This window comes from Nycticebus coucang, chromosome 7, assembly GCF_027406575.1.
Source record: "Nycticebus coucang isolate mNycCou1 chromosome 7, mNycCou1.pri, whole genome shotgun sequence".
Lineage (NCBI taxonomy): Eukaryota > Metazoa > Chordata > Mammalia > Primates > Lorisidae > Nycticebus > Nycticebus coucang.
This window is the reverse complement of record NC_069786.1, coordinates 17350713-17365336: the sequence shown is the minus strand read 5'-3', so window position 1 is coordinate 17365336 and position 14624 is coordinate 17350713. Positions and strand designations below refer to the sequence as shown.

General features: G+C 34.9%; 1 protein-coding gene across 7 annotated transcripts in view; it reads left to right on the top strand.

Moving 5' to 3' along the window:
• The window catches only part of PTPN4 (protein tyrosine phosphatase non-receptor type 4), a 271666-nt gene that overhangs the window by 163059 nt on the left and 93983 nt on the right, over positions 1-14624 (top strand). For all 7 annotated transcript variants that reach the window (XM_053597537.1, XM_053597536.1, XM_053597538.1 and 4 more), the window contains 4 exons: positions 2663-2707; positions 2953-3005; positions 3665-3785; positions 6738-6825. In XM_053597537.1, coding sequence (XP_053453512.1) covers positions 2663-2707; positions 2953-3005; positions 3665-3785; positions 6738-6825 — 307 coding nt within the window. The remainder of the gene's footprint in view (positions 1-2662; positions 2708-2952; positions 3006-3664; positions 3786-6737; positions 6826-14624) is intronic.

Below are 14624 nucleotides of genomic sequence, written 5' to 3'. Positions count from 1 at the left end.
TTTATGAATCGAACTTGAACATATTGATTCTTTTTAGCCTATACTGAAAACATAATGTACCTCTGTTAAGTAAAAATAACTTCCCAAAATAGTAGTTTGATAATAGTTCAAGAATTAATTTGTGCTTAGTCTATCAGTCTAAGACTTTGTTTTCACTAGAAATAATGCTTTATTTCAAAAATACTTTATGATGGGATATTATAAAGTATTTTTGAAATAAAGCATTATAATGGAATCTTATAACGTGATAGTTGCTAAAATGTGATCTATGTCTAATTTTTATTTTTTTATGATAGACGAAGAATTATTTTCTTCCCTGACTACAAATTAGAATCACTTAAGGGGAGCTTTAAGCCATACTGATGTCCAGACCACACCTCTAGATTATAATTTAATAGGTCTTAGATGGGACCTGCACATTGCTACACATTACAGGTTTCCCCCAGTGATTCTAATACGTAGCCAGGTTTAGGAAATGCTATTTTAAAACTTTCCTGCTTGAGTAACCTTAATGTAATGATGGTGATGAATAAGAAGACACCTTTGGCCAACAGCTGCTAATTTTTCAGGACTAAATTAGACCTCACAAAACAGGAAATCTATACCAACTTAACCTTGAGATTCCATTTGGAATTAGTTGGAAAAAAAAGAATGGAGTCAAAGAGCTTCCATCAGGTTAAACATCATTTAGTATTAGCAGGAGATAGCATTATTGGAATAAAATTTTTACAATTCCTGAAATACAAACACTAACACATGATATTACTCCTTTTTTACAAATGTAGAGACTAAAGCTTGGCCAAATTTTAAATAATTTGTCTAAGATCACAGGGTTGTTTCAAACCTAGGATTTGAATTCTGGCTTCTACTCTCATCAGTCCTTACTGCTTGGTTAAATGAGGATGTAAGTAAAATTTGGCAAGAATTTATATAGGATTTACAGTTTATGGCAAGGATACACGTGACTTTTATATCGTAACTTTGAGATTATTTTCCATCAGGAACCTTTAATTATTAAACCAAATAGGCTTGATACACTCAGTGCCCGTAGCTCAGTGGGTAGGACGCCCACCACATACAATGGGCCTAGTGGGTTCGAACTCGGCCTTGGCCTCCTAAACAACAATGACAACAACAACAACAAAAATAGCCAGGCATTGTGGCGGGCGCCTGTAGTCCCAGCTACTTGGAAGGCTGAGGCAAGAGAATCTCTTAAGCCCAAGAGTTTGAGGTTGCTATGAGCTGTGATGCCATGACACTGTACCAAGGGTGACATAGTGAGGCTCTGTCTCAAAAAAGAGAAAAACCGGTTCGGCACCATAGCACAGTGGTTATGGTGCCAGCCACATAAACGGAGGTGGTGGGTTCAAACCCGGCTCGGGGCCAGCTAAACAACTGCAACAAAATAATAGCCAGCATTGTGGTGAGCACTTGTAGTCCCAGCTACTTGGGAGGCTGAGGCAAGAGAATCGCTTAAGCCCAAGAGTTGGAGGTTGCTGTAAGCTGTGATGCGACAGCACTGTACAGAGGGTGACATAGTGAGGCTCTGTCTCAAAAAAAAAAGGCGAGAAAAACAAATATGCCTGATAGAAACATATTGTCTTAGATTGAATAAGTAGATAATATTTATAATAATATGCACTGAGCCTCACAGGGAGTTTATGTATTTAATAAATGAAGCTGGGATAATTGTTGCCTTTTTTTTTTTTTTTTTTGTGGTAATGAGTATCTGATTCTCCAAAAATGTTAATTACATTCTTTGGTAATTTGGATAATGTAGTGGAGCTCTTTGGTGACTCTACTTAGCCAAACTAGAAGTTTTAATGACTTCTGAGTATTGGAATGGTTATTTTTAGTTGGGTGCAACAAAAATCTTAAAATTCCATGTTTAAACATTTAAAACTACAAAATTTGGTCTTTTGCCAACATACAGCGCAGATGACTTTGCCAAAGCATTGATAAATCTGTGAGTGAAAGGGACTCACTAGCAGGGACTAAAGAACATTGTCATTATCATGTGAGAGTTTTGTGATAGAATACTTAACATTTTTGTTGGTTTTAAAGGAAATCTGGTACTTGACTATTATAATAATAGTAGAGCAATAGTAGGGAAAGGAATTTCTTATGTTTTCTTCTGATCAAAGAGAGCTTTCTTAACACAAATTAAAGTGGATAGATGCTATTCTCCAATGAGCAGCTTTCTGCTGCCTAATGATAATATGATGAACAAACAGGCCTGTCCTTGCAGCTGGCTTTCTATTGCAGGAGAAAGGGTGATTTTCTTTAACTGGTCTCTAGTGCATTCCTACTTCAACTCTCCCACGGTTATAATGCTGCAGTTTTGCTTTCTGCATATACCGACCCCCATAGTATTTCTTCTTTATCTTCTCCTTTGGGTAACTCTGAAAAATCTTCAGAAGTTTTAAAATGGAAGATAGTGTAATCAAGACATTAAAAATACAGGATATCATAATATCAAAGAATTTTAAAGATTCGTATTCATTAATTTGTGAAAGCTTATTTTTACATATGATGACATGTATTATAAAAGCAAATATTTAAATATTTCAATTTTATTTGTTAATGTAAATATATGATTTCTTAGAACTAAAATTGTTATAATTCCAGTAAATGCTATCTTTTTTTTTTTTTTTTTTTTAAGGTACCAGTATTTTTTGCAAATTAAACAAGACATTCTTACTGGAAGGTGGGCTATTTCAAATTTTTTGTAATGGACTTTAAAAATACTTTTAATTCTATATTATTTAAATAACTTATGATCATTATGAATAACTAAAAATTGGTTATGTGTAGTGTGAATTCCTTTCATCAAAAAAATTCATTTTTTAATAGTTAAAAGACATAGAAACTTAAAATGTGAATAGTGTAACTATAGCACTTTTGAAATAATTATGTTTAACCTTTAGATATATATTTTCTTTTTTGTTTTAGATTGCCTTGTCCTTATAATACCGCTGCCCTTTTAGCTTCATTTGCTGTTCAGTGTAAGTATCTGCCTACTTTCAGGTCATACAGCATGTGACTTTGTGGTCTGTGTTAATAGTATATTGCTTTTAACGAGGGAGTTATTTAGACATGTCACTATGCAAAAAATAGTGACTGCAGAAGGAAATTTAATGAAATGTCCAATTAACAGTAACTGTGATTTTTGAAAAAAAATTTTCCCTGAATTCTTGGAGAAGAATGTTAAATGGTCAGACTCTCTAATCCTGTGCTAACTCTGGGAGGCTTAGACAGGTGAGTTGCTTGAGCTCAGGGATTTGAGACCACCCTGAGCAAGAGCAAGACCCTGTCTCTACTAAAAACAGAAAAAACTAGATAGGAGTAGTGGCAGGCACCTGTACTTGGGAGGCTGAAACAAAAGGATCGCTTGAGTTTGAAGTTGCTGTGAGCTTTGATGTTTCAGCACACCACTAAGGGTAACAAAGGAGACTGTCTAAAAAAAAATCATTTTCAATGATTTTAAATGATTTTTTAAATATATATATATTTATTTAATGAATTGTTGTAACTTGCTTAAGTGGTTACATTAGAAACATAAATATCTTACTCCAGTAAATACAAGGCAATTAATGACATTGCTAATCTGACTATAATAATTGAAAAGTTAATTTAAGTGTAAATATTTTTCTTCCATTATTAGCTGAACTTGGAGACTACAATCAATCAGAGAACTTGCCAGGCTACCTCTCAGATTATTCTTTCATTCCTAATCAACCTCAAGATTTTGAAAAAGAAATTGCAAAATTACATCAGCAGCATATGTGAGGATTTATTTCATGTTTTTATTTATTTGATAATTTGTTAACCCTTTCTTAAAAAATGTGATAAATTATTTGTAATTTGATGGTTACATTTAACAGAACAGTTAAACTATTACCTAAAATGATAATGATGGTTGTAAAGAAATATGCATGATCTATACAAAAAAATCATTGCTTATTTCATTGAATATGTAAGGTTTTTATTTCTGTTAAGAACTATAAAGTTATATATAAACAAAAATATAATTGCTGTTATATAAAGTTGTCACCTTCAAGAAAGAGTTTTAGAATACTATTAGCATACTCACAACATACAGATCAGTCTGCATAGTAATTTTTTCTTAGTTTTTAATTATATGGAAGGAGTTAGTTCTATTGGACAATGAGCCAAGAGGAAGCAGAAAAGGAACTCTATGTAATACTAAGTTATTAAGATATATTCCTTTAAAACAGTACAGATTCAGCATCCTTAATATGAAAACTTGAAATTTGAAATGGTCTAAATTAAAATATAAAACTTTTTGAGGACTGAGCAAGAGCAAGACTTCATCTCTGAAAATAGCCAGGCGTTGGGGCGGGCACCTATAGTCCCAGCTACTCAGGAGGCTGGGACAAGAGGATTGCTTGAGCCCAGGAATTTGAAGTTGCTGTAAGCTATGACATCACAACATACTGAGGGCGATAAAGTGAGACTCCGTTTCTAAAAAAAAAAAGAAAAACCTTTTTGAGCACCAACATTATACCATCATGTGGTAGGTTAGACTCAGTCAAAACTTTTTCATTCACAAAATTATTAAATATATGAAATTACTTACAGGATGTATAAAGTGTAAATAAGGCATAAATGAATTACATGTTTAGAATTGGGTCCACCACCCCCCCCCAAGATATCTCTCATGTGCCTGCAGATATTTCAAAATCTGAAAAATTTAACATGAAACACTTCTGATCCCACACATTGCAGATAAGGGTTACTCAACCTGTAGCAATTTTTTCATTTATAACAATATTCCTCTTTGATTTTTTTTATGAATCTAATTTTCTGTAGCATAATTTCTTTCAAAAAGAGATTGTTGCTTTGAAGAGAAAGTAATATTCTTTATTGGTTCAGAATTCAGTTTTGCTTTAATATATGATTAGACTACTCAAGGAGAAACTGAGGCAGTGTTACATATCAACTAAGAATCTGAACTAGAAAGCCAAGACTGCCTAGTTTGAAATTCTGTCTCACAACGTAACTATCTTGTAACTTTGGCCAGCTTATGGTAGGTCTCTGCTTCTCTGTTCCTTATAGATAAATTGGGAATAATAAAAGTACCTATCTCTAGAGTTCTTGTAAGTGTTAAAAATAGTTTATATACAGAAAATGCCTAGTACATAGTAGGCACTGAAGAAATATTGGCTCTTATTAAGAAAACATACTTTCAGTTAGGAATGGTGCATGATCTAAAACAGCTTGTCAAAATATGGCCTGTTTGCTACTTTTATATGGCTTGCAGTCTAAGATTATTTTATCTATTTTAAATGGCTGAAAAAAAAATCTAAAGAAGAATAACATTTGTGGTATGTGAAGTTTTATAAAATTGAGGTCAATAAATAATTACTAGAACGCAAATATCCTCATTTGTTTGTATGTTTTCTGTGACTACTTTACACGATGGCAGAGTTAAGTATTTGCCACAGAGACCACATAGCCTGAAACCCTAAAATATGTATTGTCCAGCTCTTTGCAATAAAAGGTTTGCTGACTCTGATCTAAACTAGACTAAGAATTTTAATAGATTTCCTAATGTGGTAAGGGGACTATTTTGGTCTAAAATAGCATATTTGAATCAAGGGTTTGAAGATAAATCAGATTTTAAAAATACACCAATAATGAAAAGTCTGTTCTGTAAGGAAATGGTTTATACTTTTAGCAACATATTAACAATATATTTTCATTTGGTTTAAGGACATAATTCACTAAATCTTTAAACAAAGAAAAAATAGATTTTTTAAAAGGAATCACATTTGTTACGATCAGGCATTGGCAGGCTGTTGGCTCCCTTTTCTGGTATCATTAGTGAATAAAAGGTTATTATCTTTGCTTTTGCAGTTTGCTGGTTTTGGTCTGCTATAATTTGATAATAGGATAACTAAGTTTATTAGAACTGGATATGAAATCGGAATAAATCTATTTTTAAAGGCTTTATAATTAGGGCACTGGTTTTTAAATTTGCGCTCATAAGAATCACATGGGATTCTTGTTACATATAAATGGTGTGAACATCATCTTTTCTTCATTGGTCTCTACAGAACAGTACTTCAAAAACCACATCTATAATGAAAAGCAATTCTTTCCCTAATCTATCATTATTATGTTATTTACAATATATTTGAAAATTTATAATTAAAATAAATTACTAGAAAAAGAAAATGGAGAAATGTAAAAACAAAGACATAAAAATTACAAGTCTTCCTGTTTTACTGTTAAGATTCAACAGATAGGAAATTAGTCTGCCAGATTACTGTAAAAGTCTCTGATACTCATTTTCTGTGCTTGTAAATCAACACTTTACTGTATACCACACTCTGAAAAGCACTGCTCTAGAGGTTGCTTTAGAATCTGCCTGTTTCTGAAGCACCCTGCATGATTAAAATGCAGGTATGGTATATGAACTACTTTTAAGTTATATCTAAAAATGAGTGGCTTTGCTACAGCCATAAAAACAGCTAGGGGCTTTGGAAATTTGCTATATTCTTCTTGTATTTCTGGAAAGTAAGGAAATAGTCTAGAAAATAATGATTTAGGTTACTGAAAATGTGCCCTTCAGGTTAAGTTAGATGTTACTGTACAGAACTAAGTGCGTTTTATAGAAAGTATTTTTGACTGCTCAAATTTTTCTAGATAAATAGCCTTTTTAATTAAATCATTTTTGTGTTCTAACTTTTAACCTAATGATGTTTTTACAGAGGCTTATCTCCTGCAGAAGCAGAATTTAATTACCTAAACACAGCACGTACCTTAGAACTCTACGGTGTTGAATTCCACTATGCAAGGGTAAGTGAAGAGAAGTTATTTTAATGTTGAGTTAGATTCCATTACTCAGTATTAAGTTTTTTAGGATTAGGTAACAAATGAAATAACTTACGATTGCTAACTAACATGGTTGCACTGAAATTTTCCTCTGTATATAATTATTTTCATAATAACTTAAGATTCAATATCTGATGAGAAGGATAGTTAAGTGAATTCTTCATGTAAGTTTTGTTTAAGATCATGTTTTATAATTTTTGCAGACTATAAAAGATAATATCTTTAGAATTTTTATTTTAAGAAATAAAGATTATCAGAAAAGTGGTTTTTTGTGCTTTTATGATAATCATGAGGATAAAAAATAATTCTCATATCACTGAGGCCTATCTTATTGCACTTACTTAATTTTGATTAGTGGCATTATTATACATTTTTATTTATAAAGCACAGAGTGGAACATACCAACACATTAACAAATTTTGGTTTTATCTCCCCTGCATCCCTCTATTAAAATGGTACTTGTAATCATTGGCTTTTTCTGTACTAATAATACTTTTTCTGTGGTAATCTATAATTTTTTCCTTGTGTCAAATTTTGCTGGCTTTACAAGATTTGTCCTCCTGCCATAAGCATGTTTGTGAGTGGCTGTGCTTCATTTATGTGTCTTTTCACCTATATTTCTTCTCCTGATTTATCAAAAGGTTATATTTTTTTAGATGTACTTTTTAGATGTATAACTATTTTTTTAATTTACTTATTTTTTTTTTATTGTTGGGGATTCATTGAGGGTACAATAAACCAGGTTACACCGATTGCATTTGTTAGGTAAAGTCCCTCTTGCAATCATGTCTTGCCGCAAAAAGTGTGGCACACACCAAGGCCCCACCTCACACTGTATTCTCCTTCACGTGGCCAGGAGTTTTCTGCTGATTGTTCCTTATGAGTGATTTCTTTTATCTGTTTTCTTGCCCTAATTTTCCTTTCACTTCCTCTTGCTCTTTAGGTTGCTGTACCTGTGGACTAGGGTTTCAATGAGTCCTTTTGGTACAGGACCAGAAGGATGAGAAGGTTGAAGAGCAAAAAGGAATAAAAGAAACAAAAAAGAAAGAAAGAAAAGAAAAAAAGAGAAAGGAGAGGGGGTGGGTAAAAGGGAATATTGACAAAAAGAAGAGAGGCACAGAAAGAGGGAGACAGAGCAATACAGGTATATGGTAGGGTACTTTGACCCAACCATAAAAAACCCCAACCTTGGGGCGGCACCTGTGGTCAAGTGGGTGGGGCGCCAGCCCCATATGCCAGAGGTGGCGGGTTCAAACCCAGCCCCAGCCAAGAAAAAAAAAAAAACAAAACCCAACCTCTGGGGGTGCCAGTTTGGGTGGTTCCCTTGAGGTCAGCAGCTCTTTGCTAGCCTAATTGGACACAGTACCCCACCTCCACCAAGTAGAGAAGAAAGACAAAAATGCTGTAAATCAAACCAAAACAAGCAAACAGAAAACTTTACAGGATAAAATTGGGGGAAAAACCAAATAATAGGGGTAGAAACACTAGCAAAAATGAAGTTCTAATTATTGAAAAAGGCAACAATGGGAAATAGTATTTGAACTAGAAAAATGGAGAAAGAAAAGAAAGAAAAGAAAAGAAAAATCTATAGGGAAAAGGTTGAAATTGAAAAACAAAACAAAAACAAAGCAGTATATATATCTTGTTGAATGTTGTCTGGGCAACAGGTGATCTTCTGGGGTATGAGATGTTAATCACAATGCTGATACAACTGGAGGCCTCTGTTGATTTCTCAAACTCTGCAGGGTGGAGACCCTAAATCTCTCCTCAGCCCTCTTAAAAGGCACTTTAAACTTCTAAACTTGTCTAAGCAGAAGCTTTCCCAGGAAAGTGCTTGTCACTGGGATCATTGCTGAAGTGGCTATCCACTTACCCAGTGTGCCAAAATTGGTCTCACTCTGCCCCTGAGGGTTAAGGCTGTAAGGCAGCTCAGTCCCCGCCTTTAGGCTGCTCAGTCACTAGGTCACTAGCTCCCACCCAATCCTTGCTCTGCGACCCTGAAGGCGAAACTTGCCAGGGCAGTTCTCTCGCAGTGGCTCTGCCCGGCCACAGCCAAACACTATTAGCTCCGTTGGGCTCAGGGGCTCAATATGGGGCCCTAGACAACGCTCAAAGTTCTTTGCACTCCTGCCCAAGCTCTCCCAAGGCAGTTAAACTGAGTGCCAAGTCCAAAAACACCAAAACAGCTCACAGGTAAGGCTTTTCCAGTTTGCAGTCTCACTGCTGCTGTACTTACAGCTGCCAGTGGGATTAGACCGAACCAAAACACACAACCACTTGCCAGTTTTCCACTGCTTTTTTCCTCCTCTTGGGGTTCCGAAGTCTCTTGCTGACTCCCTGTGTCCTCAAAGGGATGATTATAGGCAGATCCCACCAGCCAGAGATGCCTGGAGTCTTGTCTCCCCAGACTCACCGTGTCCAGTTGCAAGGAAGCTGTTACTCGGCCGCCATCTTGCTCAGATCCAATGTATAACTATTTAGATCCATAACCAGTATAAAATGGAATTATAGATAATGATAGATTGAGTTGGTGATAAGGTTTTTATTATCCTGGGATAAATTATTGAACCTAATATAAATATCAGCCTAAAAGGGCAAGATTTTTCTTAAATAATTATTTTGAATTTATTTTAGTACATGGACACTTACAGATACATAGACTGATAATTATTTAAGTACCACCCTCAAATTTCTACTTCATATAATGGTTTTATGCTTTAGGGTCTGATCACCATGTTTTTGGAAAGGAGCTTTAGTTATTTAGTTTTTGGAAAGGAGCTTATTTCACAAGCTTATGTCAGGCTCTACTTTTAAAGACCAGATAACTTGTTTTTCTCAAATGGTTACTATATTTTGCCATCTATAATGTGTACCCACATTTCTGGCCAGAACTTTCAGAAAAAAATCTTTCATTTAATTTTTCAATTCAAATTTTTATGTTTATATTTAGGTACTTGTTTTTTGTATTATAAAGGAATTTTAGCATCTAATTTTTATTTGTTATATTTCGATACTTGTTTGTGTATTATAAAGGAATTTAAGCATTTTTTTAACATTATAGTACAAGAACATGGTACACTTTTAACACATAAGCATAAATAAAACACTTTAAAACATTTGTGTAGATACAGAATTAGCACTGCTGATGTACAATGTGCATCCTTATTTTTCCCTCAAAAATTTGGGCATGCTCGGGAGTCTGAGGCAAGAGAATCAGCTAAGCCCAAGAGCTGGAGGTTGCTGTGAGCTGTGATGCCATAGCACTCTACCGAGGGCGACAAAGTAAAACTCTGTTTCTAAAAAAAAGAAAGAAAGAAAAAAATGGGGAGCATAAAAGTACAGATTGTACAGAGCAAAATGCATTATATCTTGTAATTTGGAGTGTTTTTCTGATTGCATTAAAATGTGTTTCTCATGAACTTTTGCTTTCTTTAAAATATGCCCCTTTGCTTTTCTTCCTTATTTTGGGCCTATTTGGTTTTTTTTGTTTTTTTTTCTTTCGGAGACAGAGTCCCACTATGTCACCCTGGGTAAAAGTCCCAGGGCATCAGAGCTCACTGCAATCTCAAACTCCTGGGCTCAAGTTTTCCTCCTGCCTCAGCCGCCCAGGTAGTTGGGACTATAGGCTAGTTTTTCTATTTTTAGTAAAGACACAGGGTCTCACTCTTGCTCAGGCTGGTCTCGAACTCCTGAGCTCAAGGGAATCTACCTGTCACCACTTCCTAGAGTACTAGAATTACAGATGTGAGCCACTGTGCCCAGCCTGGGGCCTATTGCTTTTGAATTTCATTTGCCAAAATATAATGTAGTCATCAATATTTGTGGAACTAGATTTTTGTTTTTATCATAATAAAGTTTAAAATTGATGAAACCGTAAATATGTAAATTAAACTATGGTTAAAAATAAAAAGATAGCCAGGGTCTAGTAATTTTAAACCTTAATGTGTTTTTCTAAATGTAGTTTTGTGGCCAGGAGTGGTGCTTCACAGGCTGTAATCATAGCACTCTGGGAAGCAGAGGGTGGATTGCTTGTTCACAAGTTTGAGACCAGCCTGTCTCTTCTAAAAACAGAAAAAACTAGCCAGGCATTGTGATGGGGGCCTGTAGTCCCAGCCACTCAGGAGGCTTGAGACAAGAGGATCTCTTGTGTCTAAGAGACGGAGTTTGCTGTGAGCTATGACACCACAGTGCTCTAACCAAGGCAACAGAGTAAGACCCTGTCACACAAAAAAATAATAGATAAATGCAGTTTTACATCTATAATATCTATAGAGATTGCCATCAATGAAATACAAAGAGCGTTGGATTTTCATTTTTTTAATTAATTAATTAATTTATTAATTTTTTAGTATTATATATTTTTATTGAGGCTTAATTTATGTAAAATAAAATGCACAGTTCTTAGGGTTTTAATGAATGAATTCACCCAGGTTTCTCCCATCTTAATTAAGACATGAAGCATTTTAATTCTGCCCACATGAACAGCCACTAATCAGAGTTTTCCCTGCTTTCTCTCAGAACTCACTCAGATGGAATTACACAGGATGTGGCCTCATGAGCCTTTCCCTTGTACCACGTGTTTCTGAACTCCACCTGTCTGTGTGGTGTCTGTCTACCGCTAGGATTCTTGAGGGGGAATCATTACATGTGACCTTTTACATCTAGGGTCTCTCCCTACTTTGCAGAAGTTTACAGCCACGCACATTAGAAGGGAAGCAGGGGGCACCCACCTGGGATTCTAAAATGGGATATAGGCAGTAAATGTTGGGGTCTTGACAGCAGCCAAAATGGACTATTCTGTGACCAAGGAAGACATCTGCAGGGTCCTTAACACTGGGGTAGAGGCTCAGTTGGTATGAGGGTGCCTGGGAATCTGCATAAACACGGGCTATCGGATAGTTGTTGCTGGGAGTTCTGGGTTGTGTGTCCGTATCTTCTTGGGAGGGACTGGTCTTGACTCCACTCTCGGGTACTGGCTGCTGTTGAGCTTGAGGTTGTTGCTGAAGGTCCTTGCATTTTGCTTTCTTGAGTTTTGCTCTTTGGTTCTTGAACCAAACCTGCAGTGCTGTTGGATGTATGTCTATTTCGGAGGCCATCTCTTTCTGAAGGCTGGGGTTGGGTATGGGTTCTTATCATACAAGACTTTCAAAGCTTCCAATTGCTTCTCAGTGAAAATGGTTCGTCTCCTGTGTGAATGCATCTCGTGGTTGCCTTTCGGAAGCTCCTCTGCGCCCGCCATCTTCTGATCCTGATGTGCTCCTCTGATCAGACCTAGGGATGACTCATTTTTTTAATTTAAATAACAAGGCTAGATCTCATAAACAATTAACCATACTGTTATTTATTGATTTGATTAAGGTAGGTCATTTTTGTTATTTAAATTATTAGATTATAAAACTATTTCTCAGAAAACTCTAAATGTAGAGTACAAGATTAAAAGAGTTTAAATTTTAAATGGTTGAAGTTAGAAACATTTGTGGGAGTGTGTGGCAGAAAAGCTAGATAGGAGTGTTTCCCTCATATGTGGATACTGAGAACTTAAAGTTGCAAATATTCAGTGAACATGAAGAGAGATTTTCCACCATCAAGAATAAAAGAACATAAGGTAGATGAGGGAGGATAGACAAAGACTTCTATTTTAATTGAATATCACAGGCAAAAGTATTTGAAAGAATATTTTATTTTATTCTTAAAATAAAAGCAAGACTCTTCCTTTAAAATGTAGGCTGAAAAAAAATCAGAAAGTAGAACCAACTTATTTATAGTAATCTCCAAGATACAAATAAATAAGTCTTAGAGCGTTCATTGTGGTAGTTTCATTAATATGCCTTGTATAGTATTTATACTAAGGATTACTTAGTGAAGAAAACATTAATTATCCCTCCCCTTATGGAGCTCACAGAATAGTGGTGGAGAAAAAAATGGAACATGTATTGACAATTAAATATATGAGGATATGAAGGAGAAAGTACAGAATGCTTTGAAATCGTATACAGGAACATCTAATCTAGCCTAGAAGCAGAGGGTAAGGAATGCTTCTGAGAAAAAGTAATATATTTACTGAAGCCAGAAGAATGAAGAAAAATTAGCCAAGAGAATGGTTTTTAGAGCTATAAGCATGAATGAAGACCTGAAATCAAGAGATAACATGGCATATTTGAAAAAACAAAAAACATTTAGTATAGCTAGAAGATTTTATGAATAAAGGAATAAAAAACTATAGGAAAGTAAAAATGAAAGACAACTTCAAGATTAAAAAAGAAAAAAGGATTTGTGGGAAAGTATAAAAGGGTATGTTATTTGTAAATAACAGAGTAGATTTTTTGTGTTTAATTCTGTGAGTTATAATGTATATATGTACTCTTAAAATTACTGCCACATCAGAATACAGAGCAATTTCATCACCTTAAAAAAACCCATATTCCTGCTGTTTCTTTGTGGTCAAAGCATCCACTTACCTCTAATTCCTGGCCACCACCAGTTTATTCTCTGAACCTGTAGTTTTGTCTTTTCTAGGATGTTGTTAACAATGTTCATATAATATTAACTGTGTTTGCCTAAGAAGTTTTCATTCCTAGTCATCTAAACATAAATGTAATCACAGACGCCTTGGCTTTAAGCTTTTAATTAGGTGTAAGATGCTCTATATCAGCTCTAAAACAATTCTAACCAAGTTTAGGCTTAATAGTGAATATCTGTTTTACTTAGCTTTTTGCAATAGTGATGAAGATAATTCGACTGAAAAATAACTTTTGCCCTTCAAAGTTTGAAGAAAAGGAAACTTAATGATGCTATTTTGATTGTTCATTCATTCAGTGAATATTTATTAAGCACCTACTATGTTTTAGTTTCCATTTATAGCCTGTGGACATTAACAGTGAATAAATTAAAATCTAACCCTCATGAAACTTGCATTGTGTTGAGCAACACAACACTATAAGCAAACATTTATATCAGAGTATATAATATGTGATTCCATGGAAGTAAAGTGCAGTACTGGGCAAAATACCAGTCTATAGTGATAGAAGTCAGAATAGCAATCTTCTTTGGAGGAACATTAACTGGGAGGCTCATGGGCGGGACATCTGGGTTTTTGAAAATATTCTATGTATTGGTTTGTGGTAGTTATATAGAAGTGTATAAAAGTGTGTGTGTGTGTATATTTATACACTACACATATTTAAATTTTTGAGGTGTACATTTAAGATTTGTGTATTTTACAGTATGTGTATTGCGTTTTAATTTTTTAAATTTAAATAGGTAATATGTCATATGCTAATAGATGCTATGGGAAAAAAATTAATCTGAGAGAGAGTATTGAGACAACCAAAAATGGGAAAACCTGAGAAGGTAAATTCACCTGAAGGAGCACCATGCAACCACCTGGGAGGAAATCATTCTAAGCAGAGGAAACATCAACGAAAGTTCGTGAAATAGTGTATGCAACAGTTCAAGTAACAGCAAAGAGACCCCTATGCCTAGTACAGTGTGAGCAAAGAGAGGGGACACTATTAGGAGATAAGGTTAAAGCAGACCAAGACTTTATAAGACATTTTAAGGACTTTTGCATTTAATTATATGCAAGGCTACTGAAGAGTTTTGAGGAGATAAGACATGTTGTGATTTACATTTTTAAAATGTAACAGTGGCCTCTATTTTGAGAATAAACTAGAGACACTAAGGGAAGAGGCCAGTTAAGACAGTGTGGCAGTGATTCAGATAACAAGTAATAGTGTTTGTACTAGTATGATGATGAAGAGTAA